We start from the raw sequence: 16644 nt of genomic DNA, 5'->3' as shown, positions 1-16644 counted from the left end.
TTGATTGGTTGGTTGGTTGATTGGATATTAGTCCAAAGCAAAGAGTCAAGGGGTTCGATTGTGAATTAGCTGTGGTACAAACCCACAGTCTCCAGCTTTCCACCAGGCACTCCAACAGAATGCTGGTGGCCACTGTAACAGAGTGCATATAATTACTGTGTTTTTTGTCTTTGTAATTAAGTTGATAGGAAACTTAATCTGGAAGCATTTCACGAGGTGTAGGAAGGGACAAAGTGGGCGAGACTGAGAGAATTACATTGTGTGTGAGATAATAGACAAAGTCTTAAAACAGGCTTTAAAAAAACGAATCAACAAATAGCTATTAAGATCAGGGAACCTGATAATGCAGCCATATTAGTCTGCATAATTGCAGCTTTAATCCAGTTAATTTGCTGCTGCTTGCATATGCCCTGGTAGAACAATGACTGATTATAATTAAATGTATGCGGTCAATGGGAAAATACCCCAGGTTTCCTGTGTTATATACACAGTGTTATATGGTATGGCCTAGGGTAAACTTAATCAGATAATTAAAAGGATTAGTTTGAGTACGCCCTGGATCAACTTTTTTGAATTAACATAATTCCTTGTGTAGAAGCCAGTCTACAGTACGACAGCTACAGCAGCTGAACTGGAGCGAACGCTACAGATGAGCTAAACGGTTTCCTGATCCAGGCTCAAAGGCATCCAGGAATCCTCCCTCCATCCACCCCTCCGTATAGGTTTTAGCACGTAAGGCTATATATTTTGAAATATTTTCCCAAATCTATATATAGTCATTGCATATCAGGTCTGGCCAGGGGTGCGCTGCAGTACATTAAAGGATCCCCTGTTGGAAACCCAGGGTTCTGAATACTGTAGAACCCTCAGAAACAGAAAAGGCCCGATCTTTTGAATCATTTAACGGATAATCAGCTTGACTTCCGAAATCAATAATACATTGAGTCATTAAAACTTCCCGAACGGGATGAGGCAGGACCGTTTGAACACGCTCCCATTTCAGTTCCATGGGAATTGCTAATGCTGTTGCTACATTACCGGATCTAACGTGACTTATTATTGTGTGCTGGAAGATGAAAGAGGCAGCTGTTGGTTTGGATGTCATTCAAAATGTAATCTGAGGCGTAACGTTTCACCCAGCTGGCAAGTGTAGTTTTTGAACAATAAATAAATTAACAGACTAGCCAAAAAAAAGAGAAGCTACTGTGGGAAATCATTTCTAATAACAAGGAAGTGGAAAAACAACATCTTTGAGCAAAAAGCTAACAAACAAAACCTTTTCTGATCCAGGGATCCCCATCCAGGCTCAAAGGCATCCAGGGGACCCCTATCATACTGTAGGTGAGAAATTGGTTATATTTCAAAAAAAGGTTTTATATTTTGAAATATTTTCCCTACTCTATTAATAAATGTAAAGGCCAGAGACCCCCTACATTACCTTCAAGGGCCCCCTGTTGAAAACCCTGGTTTTAAAACAATATATTTTTGGTGCTGAATTCAAATTTTTTTCATTTTTAATAACAAACATACGAGTGTCAGTACACATTCTGACAAACATGCTAATTTCCTGAGGCTAGTCTTTATGGGGTCTCGTATCATTTGATTAGAACATGTTAGGTCAGGTCACCTTCACACAGACAGCATTGATTTGACTTGCCTTGAATGGAGAAACGTCTGCTGGGTAACTTCCATCTTCTGTTCAGCCGTAATGATGCGCTTGACAAGACGTAGACCACAGGTGTCAAACTCCAGTCCTGGCGGGCCGCAGTGTCTGCTGGTGTTTGGAGTGTGCTCAGCACTAGTGTTTCATTTTGGTCATTGATTGGCTAAGGAAACCACACACCGTGTTCTGAAGGCCTTTATTGGCAGCTGATTGAAAGGAAACCACAAAAACTTGCAGACACTGTGGCCCCCTGATGTAAACAATATTTCAGTAGACTGGAGGCAGTCGCCACAGTATCAGTAAAAGATGAAAAAAGACATTATAAAAAATCACATTTGGCTTTGCTACCTGCATTTGCATTACTTTGATTAGCAAATATGTTGAAACCAGTATGCCCTCATTCAGATTATATATCTGCTATCAAATTAGTCAAAAGTTGAAATAAAACATATCACTTTTTTTTTTAAATTCTGGATTTACTGCAAAATGGCTGTAGCATAAAAATACAAGATAATTGCATTTGAAATATAGAAATTCATGTGGCATATGATTCACTGACCGCCATATCCTTTCTTATCACTATTAGCCTATTCTGTAGTATTTTATTTGATTTTTTTCTATGCATCCCCTTTCATCTACTAAAATAATGATTTGTTAGCAAAGCCTTAGATAGAGATTTCAACTGATAATGAGTGTTTTGTAGTTGTTCATGACCATGAAAGCACTTTTGTACGTCACTTTGGATAAAAGCGTCTGCTAAATAAATGTGATGTAATGTATGTTGGGAATGTTGATCAGTATCTATACATTTAAAATAACAATAATGATGGAAGATGATAAAGTGAGATTTTGTTTGGCGCCATTTCATTATTGTAGTACCATTTGAAATGAATGGGAAATCACAACACACGATGTCGATGCGTTTCCCTTCGGCTGAACGACAAAGAATCTGACCAATCCACATTTTAATGGTACCCTCTCCTCACTCGAGCAACAGACTGCTGGGCGTTTCTAATTTGACCAATCACTGATGACGGGAGGCGGAATTAAGTTGTTGTTTATAAATTCATGTGACGTCAGCATCTGCGCGCAGCCGCAGCCGGTGAAGAGAAGATGGTGCTTATCAAGGAATAGTGAGTCTAAATGTTTCAATCTTATTTCCGTGTCTTATCTAGGCGCTCCGATAAGTCAATATAATATCAATGCACTGTGGTCTCGGATAGCGATATCATCCCGTGTCAGTTTTGTGTGGCTGAAGCACTTTTTGGCTTGATAGGTGTGGTGTTCGATTGCTCGGGTGGTGATCGGGATGTTGGTTGGGGCTGTATTTTACCGGCTCGCGTCAGGCCTGGCCTAGCGGTAGTAGCTAACGGTACAATACTAATTTCGCAGTGTCGTTAGTTTGCTAGCTATTTAAACCTGCGAAGGTGCACAGACTGCTGTTCCGCTGGTGGAAAGATTAGCAAGATTCCAACCCCGGGGCAAATGCACTGACGTTGGCCCGACTGGTTCTGAAACTGATGGAGTTTGCAATCTTGGTTACTGCTGGGCTTTTAAAACTTCAGCTACCACACTAAAACCAAGCGAAAGTCCTACTGACTTGTGTAACGATAAATCAACTTAATGCTGTTTGAGATCTGTCTCGCTAGCTCTCTCGTCCTGGAAAGAGATTGTAGATGTAACGTTAGCTAATCGTATGTAGTTCAACAATACAATGTTTTATCGTTTGTTTACTATGGTTATATATAGTTGACGTATCCAGAAAGGTGCCTGTTATATTTTGCTATGGGGAGGCCAGGTTCGTAGGTAACGTCCGTTTACCAATTTTCTTGCTTGGTAAATTGCTAAACGGCTGGTGCCGCAAAGCCAGAAGACTAGTGTAGAGAAAAGGTAGGTTTACATCGGATACAGGGATTAAGTCACTGCTGGTTATCGTAGTTAGTTTGCTTTATTTTCCCTCTGATAAGAAAAGCTGTGGGATCATATTAATAGTAAAACAAGTTATAACGTGTCATGACACGTCTATTCACGGATATATCCATGCAAATTTACCTGTGGTTTTGATTCTTCTTTGCAAGCACATTGGCAAGCAAGGTGTGAAGCGTGCACTTTGACCAGCATCTAACGTTAGCTACAGGTAGCGTCCTCTCAGTCTCGGGTAATTTTGCTGGCTATCCATCTTGTGAGATTTTTCAAAACTGAATTTACATCTTTATTGTGCGCTCAACGAGAGCTTGCTTGCTTGTAAGTTGTTTGGATATGAGGTTATTTTGTCCGCGTTTTCATTTGCTAGTGATTTTATTGCTCTCAATAGCAAATGAAAATTGCTATTGATCTTAGATTGTCAGTAATTACTTTCTGGTTTTGTTTTCTGATAATAAAAAAGTGTTACACTGAGTAATCAAGTATTGTCACTTTGTCCTTTTTATTATTTAATGTACAAGAAGGCCATGTTTTCACCGTATGTGTGGCTTCAGTGCATATTTTGTTTGGAATGGTTTTAATTTGCCTCTATGTTAATTTACTAGTCCAAATGTGTTTTATAATGCATTAAACAGGTTGTACACGATGGGTGGTGGTAAGGAATGCCATAGCACAGTGCTTCTTCAATTCAGCCAATCTGATTTCACCTGGCAGTCTGTTATTAAATCAGCTAACCATGTAGTTTGTTTCTACAGTATTAATTTATCACATCATTACAGAGAATGAAAGCATTTGGCCTAATTGTTCTGAGTTTCTGTACTGATGCATCAAAGTTGTTGCTTTCAATATGGGCACTGAATAATTTAGCTTTTCTAATTTCTTGCACCCCAATAAAGTGAATTGTCTCTCCATTTATCATGCTTTGAAAAAAATGTCCCCCTCTCCCAGTTAAAGACCACTTAAGCTCCATTGTGTTGCCCTCAACCTACACTGAAAACGATCCCCGTTTCCTAAAGCGACCGTATCCTGTGCAGCAGCGTATTCCGTGAATGACTGGACCGGTACGGTCAGCTGCTTCCCGTTGTCACGGAAATGACGTCAGGGAAATGCTGTGTCTTCCTCTGACACTTCTTTCTGTATTGTGACAGCCCCAGATTATTGTATTGTGAAAGCCTTATTTTACCCTCCTTAATGTTGGCAGACAGGGGGGCAGTAGCCTATTTCAGTTTTGTGAAATTTAGTGCTATTACTGTGTTTGCTTTCATGCATCCATTAATAAAATGAAGTTGTACTTTAAATAGGGCTGCTCTGATTGGGTGACAACAGCGTGAATGCTCTCACAAGTTTGTCTGACACAGGAAAGGAACAGAATGGGGGGAGGGGGCCTGAAAGGGGGAAGGAGGTCTGGGTAAAAGCTTGGTGAAAAGGATGCATTAATATCCAGACTTTGTATTTTTTGAAGAAAGATTGTTGTCAGAGAAGGATTTCCTTAGTTTAGTGCTTTGGGCCCTGACTTTGGTTGATTAATCTAAAACAGCCGATTTAACTTCCTGCCTTATCAGAAAGGTCAAACTTTGGAAGAGTAGCCTGCATCCAGTTCTTCACCTAGTTAGGTATGTCTGATACTTTAGGCCTATTTGTTTAGTGTGTTATAATGGATGGAATAATGAAACACACATACACTCTGCCTATATATACATATATATATATATATATATATATATATGAATTTTCTAAGGCTCTTGGTATGTTCCAGCAGAGCCAATTCGACAGTCTGATTGGAGTGTTTTCCTGGGGTGTGTGATCTAACCTCAGTGGTGAATGCTTACTTTGATATTTTTGCCTGGCAAATTCTGCTTTTCCTTAGGAAGGCTGCAGTTTCTTTGTCTGTTGTTGATTTTTTTCGAGAGCTTGTTTCGGTTGGTTTTGCTCGCTGCTTGAGCCAAGGCGGCAATGCTGAAAGATAACGTTAAAGTTTTAAACTTTTTATTTTCATGAGTTATGGGGTGGGGTGTAGAATAGCGTGACAGAGTGTGAATAATTTATTATTATTATTATTATTATTATTATTATTATTATTATTTGACAAAGTTAAAAGTGTTTAATTGGTATCACGTTTGTATTTCGTTTGTGAAGTACAGTGGTCCTAGCACAGTGGTCTGCAATGCTGTGGCTCTACTGGACCAGGGTTGCAGACCCCTGAACCTGCAAGGCAAAACAAAGTTCCAGGGATATTTATGTCCCTTAACTTTAAAAAGCTTAAGTAAGTCGAAGCATGCCGTGGAAAGGGAACGTGGGCTTATTTAAGCGCACTGCATTCTGGTATTGTTTTGATGGTGCTGCTCGTGCGGTGGCCTTACTGGGTAAAGGGTAAAGGGTGTTGCCCTGTGGAAAATAAAGAAGTGTTGTGTGTTTCAGGAGAAACAGGGTGTGGCATTTCCAGGCCTTTCCGGACAGTCTTGCGGTTTGTGGACGGGGGGCCACGGGGCGCTGTGAAAGGGCCTCTCTGTTAAGCGCGCGTGCGGAGGCGTGCGCCTGCACCGCCGTTACTTACCGCTAGGCAACCACGCTCGCCTCCCGCCGCGGGCCGTCCCGCAGAGCGCAGGCATGCTCGCCCGCCGGCCTCCGTCAGCAGGTAGGCCGTGCCCCCGGGGTTCCGGCCGGAGGGCGTGCCGGAATGATGCGGTCTCTCGTAGAGAGGGGTTCGAACAGCTCTGTGGAGAGGAGAAGCACGTGTGCATGGTTTATATCTGAGGCGGTTCCGCGCGCGTGTTTTTGAAAAGACGCGTCACCCTCGGCCCGTTTCCTGACTGCCGTCGGGCCGGCGTCCTTAAGGTGCGCTTTTTGGCGTGAAGGTGTTCTAGAGGCTTTTGTGGTCATCCACCATTTTTTCTTGCTCTACTCCAGCTTAGCTGAGGCGCTGCAATTGGGATGCCCTCCCCCCTTCTCTGTTGCCCAAAATTTGTGAATGCTCCCCTCTGAAAGGTCAAAGGACTGTTCTGGGATCAGGACGTCCAGCGAATGTGTTCCCTGTGCACTGTTCGCTGAAGTCTCCCTGCACTGCTCACGGATCAGTGCATCTGAAGGCCTTGCTTTCTGTCCATTGGCTACTTCTGACTGTCACCTTTAGCAGTGCGGTGATTGGCTGAGAAGAGCAGTGCTCTGCTGTCTCCCGACGAATATCCTTGTAACCATAAACGGTCAGGGCTTGTCAGAGTGTGGACAAATTTATGTTCTTCGTGTCCAAGGTCAGTACTAGGACAGGCCTGGCTTATGTCAGTATTCATGGTCCTTACCCTCTGTGTAATTTCACTTCTTTTTTCCTTTTTTCTTGGTTTCTTGCACTGTATCTGGCTTCCCGTTTTCGAAATGAACAAATGTAACGGAAAAAAAGCACAGAAAAAGTGTTTAACAGGCTTTGAATTATGATTTAGGCCTATATGAACCAAGGTCGAAGGGCTCATGGCCAGTAATGAGAGTACTCTGCTATAGATTATATTTAGTGTATGCACCATGTTTTATCAATATAATACTGCTTCAAATAAGGGAGTTTTTTAAATTTTTTTAAAATTTTGAAAAATAATGTGTCAGAGGCATTAAACCTTAATCTTAAAGGTCATTTTGGGATTGCTCTTTGAACCTCTCCCGGTAAATGTTTCAATAATATTAGCCTATGTATTGTGTAGCTGGGTTTTGAGTTAGTTTGCAGGGCTATAACGGGACAGGCATTACATACAGATATTAGGCTGGTGGTTAAGAGCTATCTACGTTCCAGCAGCTCACTGTCTGTGGCTTTTTTCTCTCTGAGCCAAGTTGCCTTCAGTGGTTTAGTATTGTCAAACCACATCCCTTCAGTTTTTTCCTGCGCGCTTTTAGGTTTTCTTGAGAGAAAAACGCTTTCCTTTCAGTTCGATGACACAGCTGTGTTTGTACAGGGTCGTAATTAGCTACCAGAACGCGCGCTTCCTTGGTCAGACTTTGTAAAAGTAAACTTGTCGGGGGCTGTGTACTTAGTATGATCGAAACGCTGCTCTTCAGGGCTCAGGCCGAGTTAATCACAGCGCACTGCTTTTAGTTTCTGATGCAAAGTCTTAACTCACCACAATGCCATCTCTATAAAACGACTTGTTTCAGTTCTTTAAATCTATGCTGCTCCGTCCACTTGAATCTTTTAATTTACGAAATCACTGGAAAATGTCCGTTAGACATGGCCTCACTGCTACACTGGAAATGTCCTAAATACCAGCTCCAATCAAGTAACGTGTTACTTTTTAAAGTGCTCAAACCTTCTACAGAACTTTGCAAATGGCGCTGCACCCAAAAGCTGGTGTAATCTTTAGAACTAGGCTGGTTGTGTTAATACTAGGGGTGGGACATTTCAGGATTTATTTATTATTTTTTTGTTAATGCCTAAAGTAGCCTACATTTTGCAGAAGCAGAGCTGCTTAAAGGCACAACAGAGCATTTTCTCTGGGTTAGGTTATCACACGCGAATACACTTTGATAAGATAAAAGCTTGTTGGCTGGACCGCAACAGCGGGGCCAGCCCTACAAACGCGAATGTCTGTGACTGAGTGACTGACTGAGTGAGTGATGAAGTTAGCTACACCATTGGTCGGCCGAGTTATGAAGTTACACCATTGGTCGGCCGAGTTATGACGTTACACCATTGGTCGGCCGGATGCAGTGTGTTAGGTCCAGCCATATACTAGGTTTTGACCTGGTCTTGTTAACTGTTACCATGCATGGCTTTAGGGGAGATTGCAACCTGCGGTGGGGGGGATTGGTATGCACACTTCGACCTGCTACTATGTCAATAATTTATTGATTAAAAAATATTTATTGAATTGCATATAAATAGTTCTGATTTAATTTTAAATATACTAACGTTTAAAAAATAAAATTTTTAAATATGTTTAAATATCTGCTCGCAAGTGCTCGTTTACTCTGTCCCTCCCTTAATTAATAGCACCCTCGGATTTTAAATGTCGTTCCGGATGTTACTGCTGAGGAGTGCGAAGGCCTGTCATTAATTTTATTTACTTATTGAACATGGCTGCAACTCTGTAAAATCTCACTGCCTGTTATTTGAGTTGTCATGGTTACTGTGTGTTAATATCAGGGCCCCCTTGAAAAGATGTCAGTACAGTGGCTCTTTCCGGTTAAATAACGGGAAAATGACCCGTTCATAATTAATCTGGCTCGTTGCTTCTCATCACTGCTGGTTGTGCGATTTCCACCGGGTTCGATTGCTAAACGCTAGTTTGGCTTGGTAGCTGTGAGTGACAACCGAAGTGTGACGGTAGCGTACGCGTCGCTTACGTCCACCTTGCGGGCAGTGATTTGGAGACTCCTTTTTGCTGACGGCGAAAGAGAGCCCGGGTTTTAGAGACCGCGCCGTCTCCATGCTAGCGGCGTTAGCGTCCCGTGTCCGTCTTCCCCCTGTCCTCCAAACGCGAGCTGTAAGCCTGCGCAGAGATGCCTTTTGTAATTACTGGTTATGCGTTTTGGCGTTTTGGACGGGCCGGTGCTTGCGGTGTAATACGAGGCTGCGTGATGTCACTCTGTTTCAGCCAGCCTGCTGCCGCATCGCTGCTTGGCAAACGATCGCGGTCCTGCGCGTTTACTCGACTGCGAGCCGTGGCTGCTTGTTCACGCTGCTGTATCGCATTACGCTACACTACATTACGCTACATTACGCTACGCTACATTACGCTACATTACGCTGCGCTACGCTACATTACGCTACACTGCATTACGCTACATTACGCTACGCTCATTTAGCTGGCGCTCCTCTCCCGAGGGACTTGCAGTGAGAGGGAGCGTAAGTGCGTCCATCACGGTTACGCGAGCGGCAGTGCCAGACAGGCTAACGGTGTGCTCAGCCTGTCGAGCGCGAGCGCCACATCCAGGGGCGCCACCAGGGGTTCTGGGCCCCATGAAAAGAGCTTACACTGGGCCCCCTATTTTCTGTGGGTCCCTGTCAGTCAGGGCCCTTGGAATCATCCTAACTCCCCCCCCCCCCCCCTTACAGTGCCCCTGGCCTCATCAATAAAGAGTAAAATGCAAGTGAGCATACCGCCAGCCTAGAACCTTAGAACTGATATTGCTTTGCAGAGCCTTTTCTGCGTGCTTACAAATGGGCCATTTCACCTCAAACCAGGCTGCGTGCGTGCGTGCGTATATATAAATATTTAGGGGCAATTCTCGCGTTACTCACATTATATTTCCTGTGAGTGGGCGTTGTATTCAAATGCTTTACTATTCAGTGAATTTATGGAATGTGCTTATTTTTTAGTACCTTGGCAACTTTTGCCCATTGCTAAGGTCGCCATATGAAACTGCAACAAATTGTATTTGTCACCTGTTCATGTGAATGAGGTTAGGGACTTTCTCTCTTTGGAAGGGGTAGAGCGAGTGCTGTTTCTCAGGTGAATCTGACTCAGAATGGCGGGAGCGCTGGTTGGCCTGAGAGGGAGCGGCCCGCGTTTTAGCGCGTGCAGACGTGTGTGTGTGTGGTAACTGAGCGCAATGTTGCCCCTGCCCTGTGTGGCATAATATGCCATAATATGGCACATGGAATCGCACAGGCCGCAATGGCAAAATCGACGAAACTGCCGCCGTTGTCGTTGTTGTTGGAATCGGGTTTGCGGCAAGGTTTCCGGAGTCTTCCGGTAGTTTTCCCGGCACGCTGCCGTTTCTGGGAATGCTGTTGCTCCAGTGACGAAATCCAGACCCCCCCGGCCTCCTTATCCTCCACTTCAACACCAGTTAAAATGGCGGCGGGCCAACTAGCAGTTAGCGTGCCGCCACGGTGGAATATGTGAGTCACTCCGCTCCTCCCGCTCCCGGCCTGGCTAGGCCCCGCGGGCGGGGTGCTGATGTAAAGCTCCAGATTTGGTCAAATTCTTTCTGCCTGTGCTCCCCCCTGTCCCCGCCCACGCCCCGGGATGGGCCCTGCCCTCTATTCTGGCCTGCCTGTTCCTGGCTCCGTCTCCAGAGTATTCACGCTCAGAAGATACTCCGCTCCTGCGTTCCTTCTCTCATCTCTGCTGCGTAACGGCAGAAAGTTCCGGTTGTTTGAGTTTCCAGTGCCTCGGCACTGCACTTGGACACACGTCAGATGAACGTTCAAAACGTTCTTCAGCTTCAACAGTAGGGAGACAGAACATTCAACGCAAAGAATGCTTAGCTGAGTGTCTGGTGTGTCTGCAGGCCTTGTGCCTTGACCCCGCCCAGTCTCCACCATGTTTGTTGTTGTGCATTGTTGTTGTGCGTTAGTGGGTATGTCTACTGAATGATTGACAGGGGAGCTGCCATAGTGGGACCTGTGCTTTCCTGTTTTGCAGTAGAACTCCTCCGAGCTCAAGTGTCCGGTCCAGGGTTGTGCTGGGGATGCATGGGATGCATTTGGAAGCTGAAACTGAACTTGCACATTTGAGGTCAAACTTGTGGTTGCGTTCATCAAGGACGTGGTTTTTCAAATACAGGCATTTGCATGAAATTTGTTTGTGTTCATTTCACATTTCACGCAGGTTGACGCTTCAGAGTAAGGAAGCCAAACCAAATGACTACATCCTCTTCACAGCGTAGTATGATTTCTTCCATAAATGTCAGAAAATATCTAATTCTTCCATAAACTCCATCTCAGTCAGAGACAACAGGGGCTTTTGTTAAGAAAGAGTGGTCTGGTTCAGCTCAACAAAAGGCATTTTGTCCTTTTTATTTTAGGACTGTGACCGTAAAGTAGGTTTAAAAAAATAAATAAAACAGCTTAAAACCAGAATGGAACAGGCTAGTGGATTGAAATTCTGATAAGACAAATCTGATTTCCTGGCATCCAAACAAGGTTTTGAGTAATGGATGAAAAATGGGAGAGCAGGGATTTGTTTATGGTCAGCGTTGTGTGGGTGGAGACTCCATGCTGTGTATCCCTAACCTTGGGCCAATCTGTGAATGGAAGGGGGTTTCAATAGGGGTCAGGGGTCAGGTGTGTGTACCTGCAGGTAACACTCCAGGCTTGCTGTGATTGGCCCCTCTGGGAAAGAGAGGAGGGGCTACCTCACCCAAATCTCCCCCCTCCCCCCCCCTTAATGAAAGCACCCACGGACCTGACAGGGATCCCCTCTCCGCTCTCAAAGAGCAGCCAGCGCGCGGCTCACGTCCCAGGTGGATTGAGGGGATTGTGGGATTGACGGGGCTTTGCGCCGGAGCCAGGTGGTCAGGCCCGTGCTGAGGGGACGAACGGGGTCATCGGGCAGCTGACCCCGCGCCACGCTCCTCCCACTCCCCCCCCCCCCCGTCCGGCCCCCACCCTCCCATCACCCCCCCAACGCCCTGCCCACCTACGATCGCACTCCTTATGTGTGCACTGCCGGAGTGTAGCTGCTGCCATTTTCCATCCTAAGAAGCTTCCGGATGACTCTGTGGTTCTTGGTGCCCCTGTTTGGGGCTTGTTGCTAGGCCACCGGTTACTGTGGTTATGCTGAATCTTTGGTCACATGGGAACAGGATGTACAGCTTAAGTAGTGCTACATTCAATGATGTTTGTGTGTAGCTTGTATTTGTGTGCAGACTTTACAGTGTTTTTCACAATAAATTGTGAAAGCCAAAATCGTGATCAGGATTAATTTCTGATTAGTTGTGCAGCCCTAGTTGACCCGACAGTATGTGTATGTTGAGAGTGGGTGTGTATGGGTGTGTGTGTGTGTGTGTGTGTGTGTGTGAGTGTGTAACACATTTGTAATGTGTAAAATGCACATGGTTTTATTTTAAGTTGTGATTACTCTGACATGGCGTGTTGTGTTAGAATGCTCTATGCTTTGTGCTCTGTGACAGTGTGTTTAAAAAGTGACTCTCTCCCCTCTCCTCCTCTCTCGCCCCTCTCCTCCTCTCTCCCCTCTTGTCCCCTCTCCCCCCTTTCCGCTCTCCTCTCTCCCCTCCCTTTTTTCTCCCCTCTTCCCTCTCTCCTCTCTCCTCTTTCAGCCGCGTGGTCTTGCCCTGCTCCGTGGAGGAGGTGAGTATCCCCGCCCGTGTTGTCATGGCAACAGCATCGTCTCTGTAATGTAGCCGCGGTTCATCCCGTCGTCCCGGGCGCCGGGTCAGGCCGCCCTCTTCGGAGCGCTGTGGTCTGGGCGAATCGGCAGGGAGCCGCCAGACGCCCACCGCATCTCCTCCAGGTCCAAACGCCTCCAGGGCTGAGGGGAGGGACAGAGAAACGCCATATCGTCAGGAGCCCGCGTTCACAAAGCATCCCTAAGCTGTAAAAACAATTTAAATAGTTTTAAGACAATTTAAAGCAATGGGTTAAAGTATTTGATCTGGTTGTGCGTATGCTTGCATCAGTAATTAGAGCTGCCCTTTGTTGTGTTTGTGTGTTCGTTTATGACTTTTACCAAGTAATTAATGTTGGTATTTGTAGCCTATTTCTTGTATGTTGTTTCTGGATCTATGAAGAATTGTAATACGTCTCGGTGTAAGTCCAGAAAGAGCATCTACTCTCCTTATCGTAGCAAATGGAGATTTAAATAGAAGTCAGTTGGAGTGCTGACCTACAGTCAGGATTACCAGTTCATTATCCTGACCCTCTCCATTGTGAGCCAGAAGACCAAACTGATCCTGGGTCAGCACTTGTATTCATGTAGTTTCTCAGAGTTAGAATGGCTGTTCAGTTATTGCAGAAAGGCAGAATTTACAGAACTGAATCAAGGGGGGGGATGGCGATATAAAATGACTTATGCGTTGTTTGATGTAACCTTTACCGGTGTGTGGAGTGCTCCGGGGGGAATATGGGTCTGTTCTTTCAGGAGACAGCCCTGCGCTTAGGCCAGGGAGGCGGTAAGCGTTCTCTAGGGCGTGGGTCCGCGCTATCCCGTAAACGCTTTGCCCCAGGTGAAATGTGACCCGGGAGGCCATGGCGTGAGCGTAGCTCCAGAGTCACGCTCCTCAGACCGCCGGGGCGCTGCGCCTGCCCTGCGGACTTCGGCACGGTCGCATGACGAAAGACATGCCCCTCTGACGGAGGTTAACGCTTCGACATGGAGCGAAGATAACTCCGTGCCCTTGTGTAATGATTGACGTCGGCCTCGTTTCCTGAGGGGACGAGTCTACCCAAACCGTGCTAGTCCAGTGCGTCCACAGCCGCACCACGTAAGGCACATGACCCAGAACCCCCAGCGCACTGTCTCTCTAACCTTCTCCCCTCAGGTCACAGGTACAGGACACCTGTGTGTAGAAGGGCTCGCTTCAGCAAAGTCTTTGTACCCTCTGCCATGCAGAAACTTTACGACTGTCCCCTACCACTCTGATTTCGGTTTAACCTCAGCTCAGTACCTCAGCTCAGTACCTCAGCTCGGTACCTCAGCTCAGTACCTCAGCATCTCAGCTCAGTACCTCAGCTCGGTACCTCAGCTCAGTACCTCAGCATCTCAGCTCGGTACCTCAGCTCAGTACCTCAGCTCGGTACCTCAGCTCAGTACCTCAGCATCTCAGCTCGGTACCTCAGCTCGGTACCTCAGCTCAGTACCTCAGCATCTCAGCTCGGTACCTCAGCTCAGTACCTCAGCTCGGTACCTCAGCTCAGTACCCATCAGCTCGTACCTCAGCCGTACCTCAGCTCAGTACCTCAGATCAGTACCTCAGCTCAGTATCTCAGCTCAGTACCTCAGCTCAGTACCTCAGCTCAGTACTCAGTATCTCAGCTCAGTACCTCAGCTCAGTACCTCAGCTCGGTACCTCAGCTCAGTACTCGATCAGTCCTCAGTACTCAGCTCGTATCTCAGCTCAGTACCTAGTACTCAGCTCAGTACCTCAGCTCAGTACCTCAGCTCAGTACCTCAGTATCTCAGCTCAGTACCTCAGCTCAGTACCTCAGTATCTCAGCTCAGTACCTCAGCTCAGTATCTCAGCTCAGTACCTCAGCTCAGTACCTCAGCTCGGTACCTCAGCTCAGTACCTCAGCTCAGTACCTCAGCTCAGTACCTCAGCTCAGTACCTCAGCTCAGTACCTCAGCTCAGTACCTCAGCTCAGTACCTCAGCTCAGTACCTCAGCTCAGTACCCACTCAGTACCTCAGCCTCAGCTCAGTACCTCAGCTCAGTACCACTCAGACTCCTGTACTCAGTACTCAGCTCAGTACCTCAGCTCAGTACCTCAGATCTCAGCTCAGTACCTCAGCTCAGTACTCAGCTCGGTACCTCAGCTCAGTACCTCAGCTCAGTACCTCAGCATCTCAGCTCAGTACCTCAGCTCAGTACCTCAGCTCAGTACCTCAGCTCAGTACCTCAGCTCAGTATCTCAGCTCAGTATCTCAGCTCAGTACCTCAGCTCAGTACCTCAGCTCAGTATCTCAGCTCAGTACCTCAGCTCAGTACCTCAGCTCAGTATCTCAGCTCGGTATCTCAGCTCGGTAGCGTTTGCTCTTAGCGTGTGATTCAGTGCGTTCACGTTTTTGGCACCAGTGGAAAATGATTTCCTCCCCGAGGACAGAAGACTGCCCCTCTGTGTCTGCGCTCCGCCGTGTCTTTATGGCGCTTGCTGCTTAAGCACCTTCGAGATGTGTGAGATGTTAGGTCCCGCCCTTTGATGTTCACGCCAGGTCGTGAAAAGCTGACCTGTGCGTGCGCGAATGGTGGCAGAGACCAGGTGACCCCTGCTGTGAGGTGAACCCCCCTTTCACCCAGTCAGAGACATTAGAAGCACTATTTAAACAGGGCTGTCACTCCTGCCCAAAAGTGCCTTTTGAATATTCTTTTGTTAAAAGTGCAACCGTTCAAAAATATATTATATTTACATGTAAACAGATGCCAGCGCCTTCAACCAGCTCTCCAGATCGCTAGCTGTTGTGTGGTGTCTGAGCTCTGTTTTTGCGGGTCCTGCAAACAACTGCGCCCTCTTCTTTTTTGTGATACATTTTTTATTGACGTTATCAAATATCTATAGCATTAGAGCAGTACAATACCAATGTTGCAGGTTCGAGTCTCAGGGGGGCAGCATCAAAATCGTTTTAAGCAAAGTAACCTGAACTTCTTCATTACGTACCTAGTTGTTCAATGGGTGATAGTAGGTACTTTAAAGGTGCTTGTTTAAACTATGAAGGTTCTTGGTAACAATGCTAAGCAAATAGGAGCTCGGTTTTGTAACTCAGAGGTTACAGGTTTGAATCCCAGGAGAACAGTGTCCTCATCCCCTTGGGCATGGCAACCTGAACTTATTTGCAAATCTAGTTGTTTAAATGGACAGTAGGTACTTTCAAAAATGCCCGTTTAACGATGTAGTTTCGTAATAGCGATGCTGAGCTAAGAATGTGTGTCTGGAGGGACCCTCCCTTCCTGCAGATGTTGTTTACACATCGCTGATGGTCTTGCAGGAGGGAGCGGAGAGGCACAGAGCGGACCTGTCCTGTCTGCAGTGCGGCTGCTGGTTCTCTCCCTTTGTTCCCTGTGTGCACTGTTTCCTCAGACTGTTCCCAGCCGGCGTTTGTGTCCATATAAGGGCATTGAGCGGTCAGATGCTGAGAGCACAGATTTCTTTGGGGGGGGGGACGGGGCGCTTACGGCGGACCAGAGGCGTACAGTAACGTGTGAGGGTTTTAGTGCAGAGCGCCTCATGACTGCAGTTAAACCATTGGGCTGTCATGACTGCAGATAAACCATTGAGTTGTCATGACGGCAGATAAACCGTTGGGGTTTTATTGTCGCTGTCAAGGTTGTGAAAGAGCAGGTGCGTCCCTCTCTCGTGCCCGCACGGTCATCTCAACCTCTCGGTTTCAGGCTGGAGTGAACCAAACCAAACTGTGGGGGGGCGGGGGGAAACGCCTCCTGAGGCTGGCTGAACAGCCCTTCCATCCATCCCACCCCACCCCACCCCGCCACAGCTGTTGGTTTTCCCCGTGCGATAACGACCATTTATCTCACAGCGTGACACTTTTCTGGAGCCTTCCTGCAGGTCCCTGAGCAGTTTCAGCAGAACTGTTTTAATCACTACAAGGCGCCCAGCGGTGCCGGAGAGAGCTAGCGTCTTCTGGAGGAGAGCCACATCTCTCTGGACTGTGGGCTGTG

At 46.5% G+C, this 16644-nt stretch overlaps 1 protein-coding gene across 1 annotated transcript in view; it reads left to right on the top strand.

Annotated features, from left to right (window-relative positions):
* Positions 1 to 2684: 2684 nt before the first annotated feature.
* Positions 2685 to 16644, top strand: part of pitpnb (phosphatidylinositol transfer protein, beta) — a 40567-nt gene continuing 26607 nt past the window's right edge. The window contains exons 1-2 of the mRNA XM_064306950.1: positions 2685 to 2796; positions 12572 to 12602. Coding sequence (XP_064163020.1) covers positions 2777 to 2796; positions 12572 to 12602 — 51 coding nt within the window. The 5' untranslated portion in view covers positions 2685 to 2776. The remainder of the gene's footprint in view (positions 2797 to 12571; positions 12603 to 16644) is intronic.

Source organism: Anguilla rostrata, chromosome 14, assembly GCF_018555375.3.
Source record: "Anguilla rostrata isolate EN2019 chromosome 14, ASM1855537v3, whole genome shotgun sequence".
NCBI lineage: Eukaryota > Metazoa > Chordata > Actinopteri > Anguilliformes > Anguillidae > Anguilla > Anguilla rostrata.
Note: the sequence above shows the minus strand (reverse complement) of the source record. Positions and strands in the feature narration are given on the sequence as shown.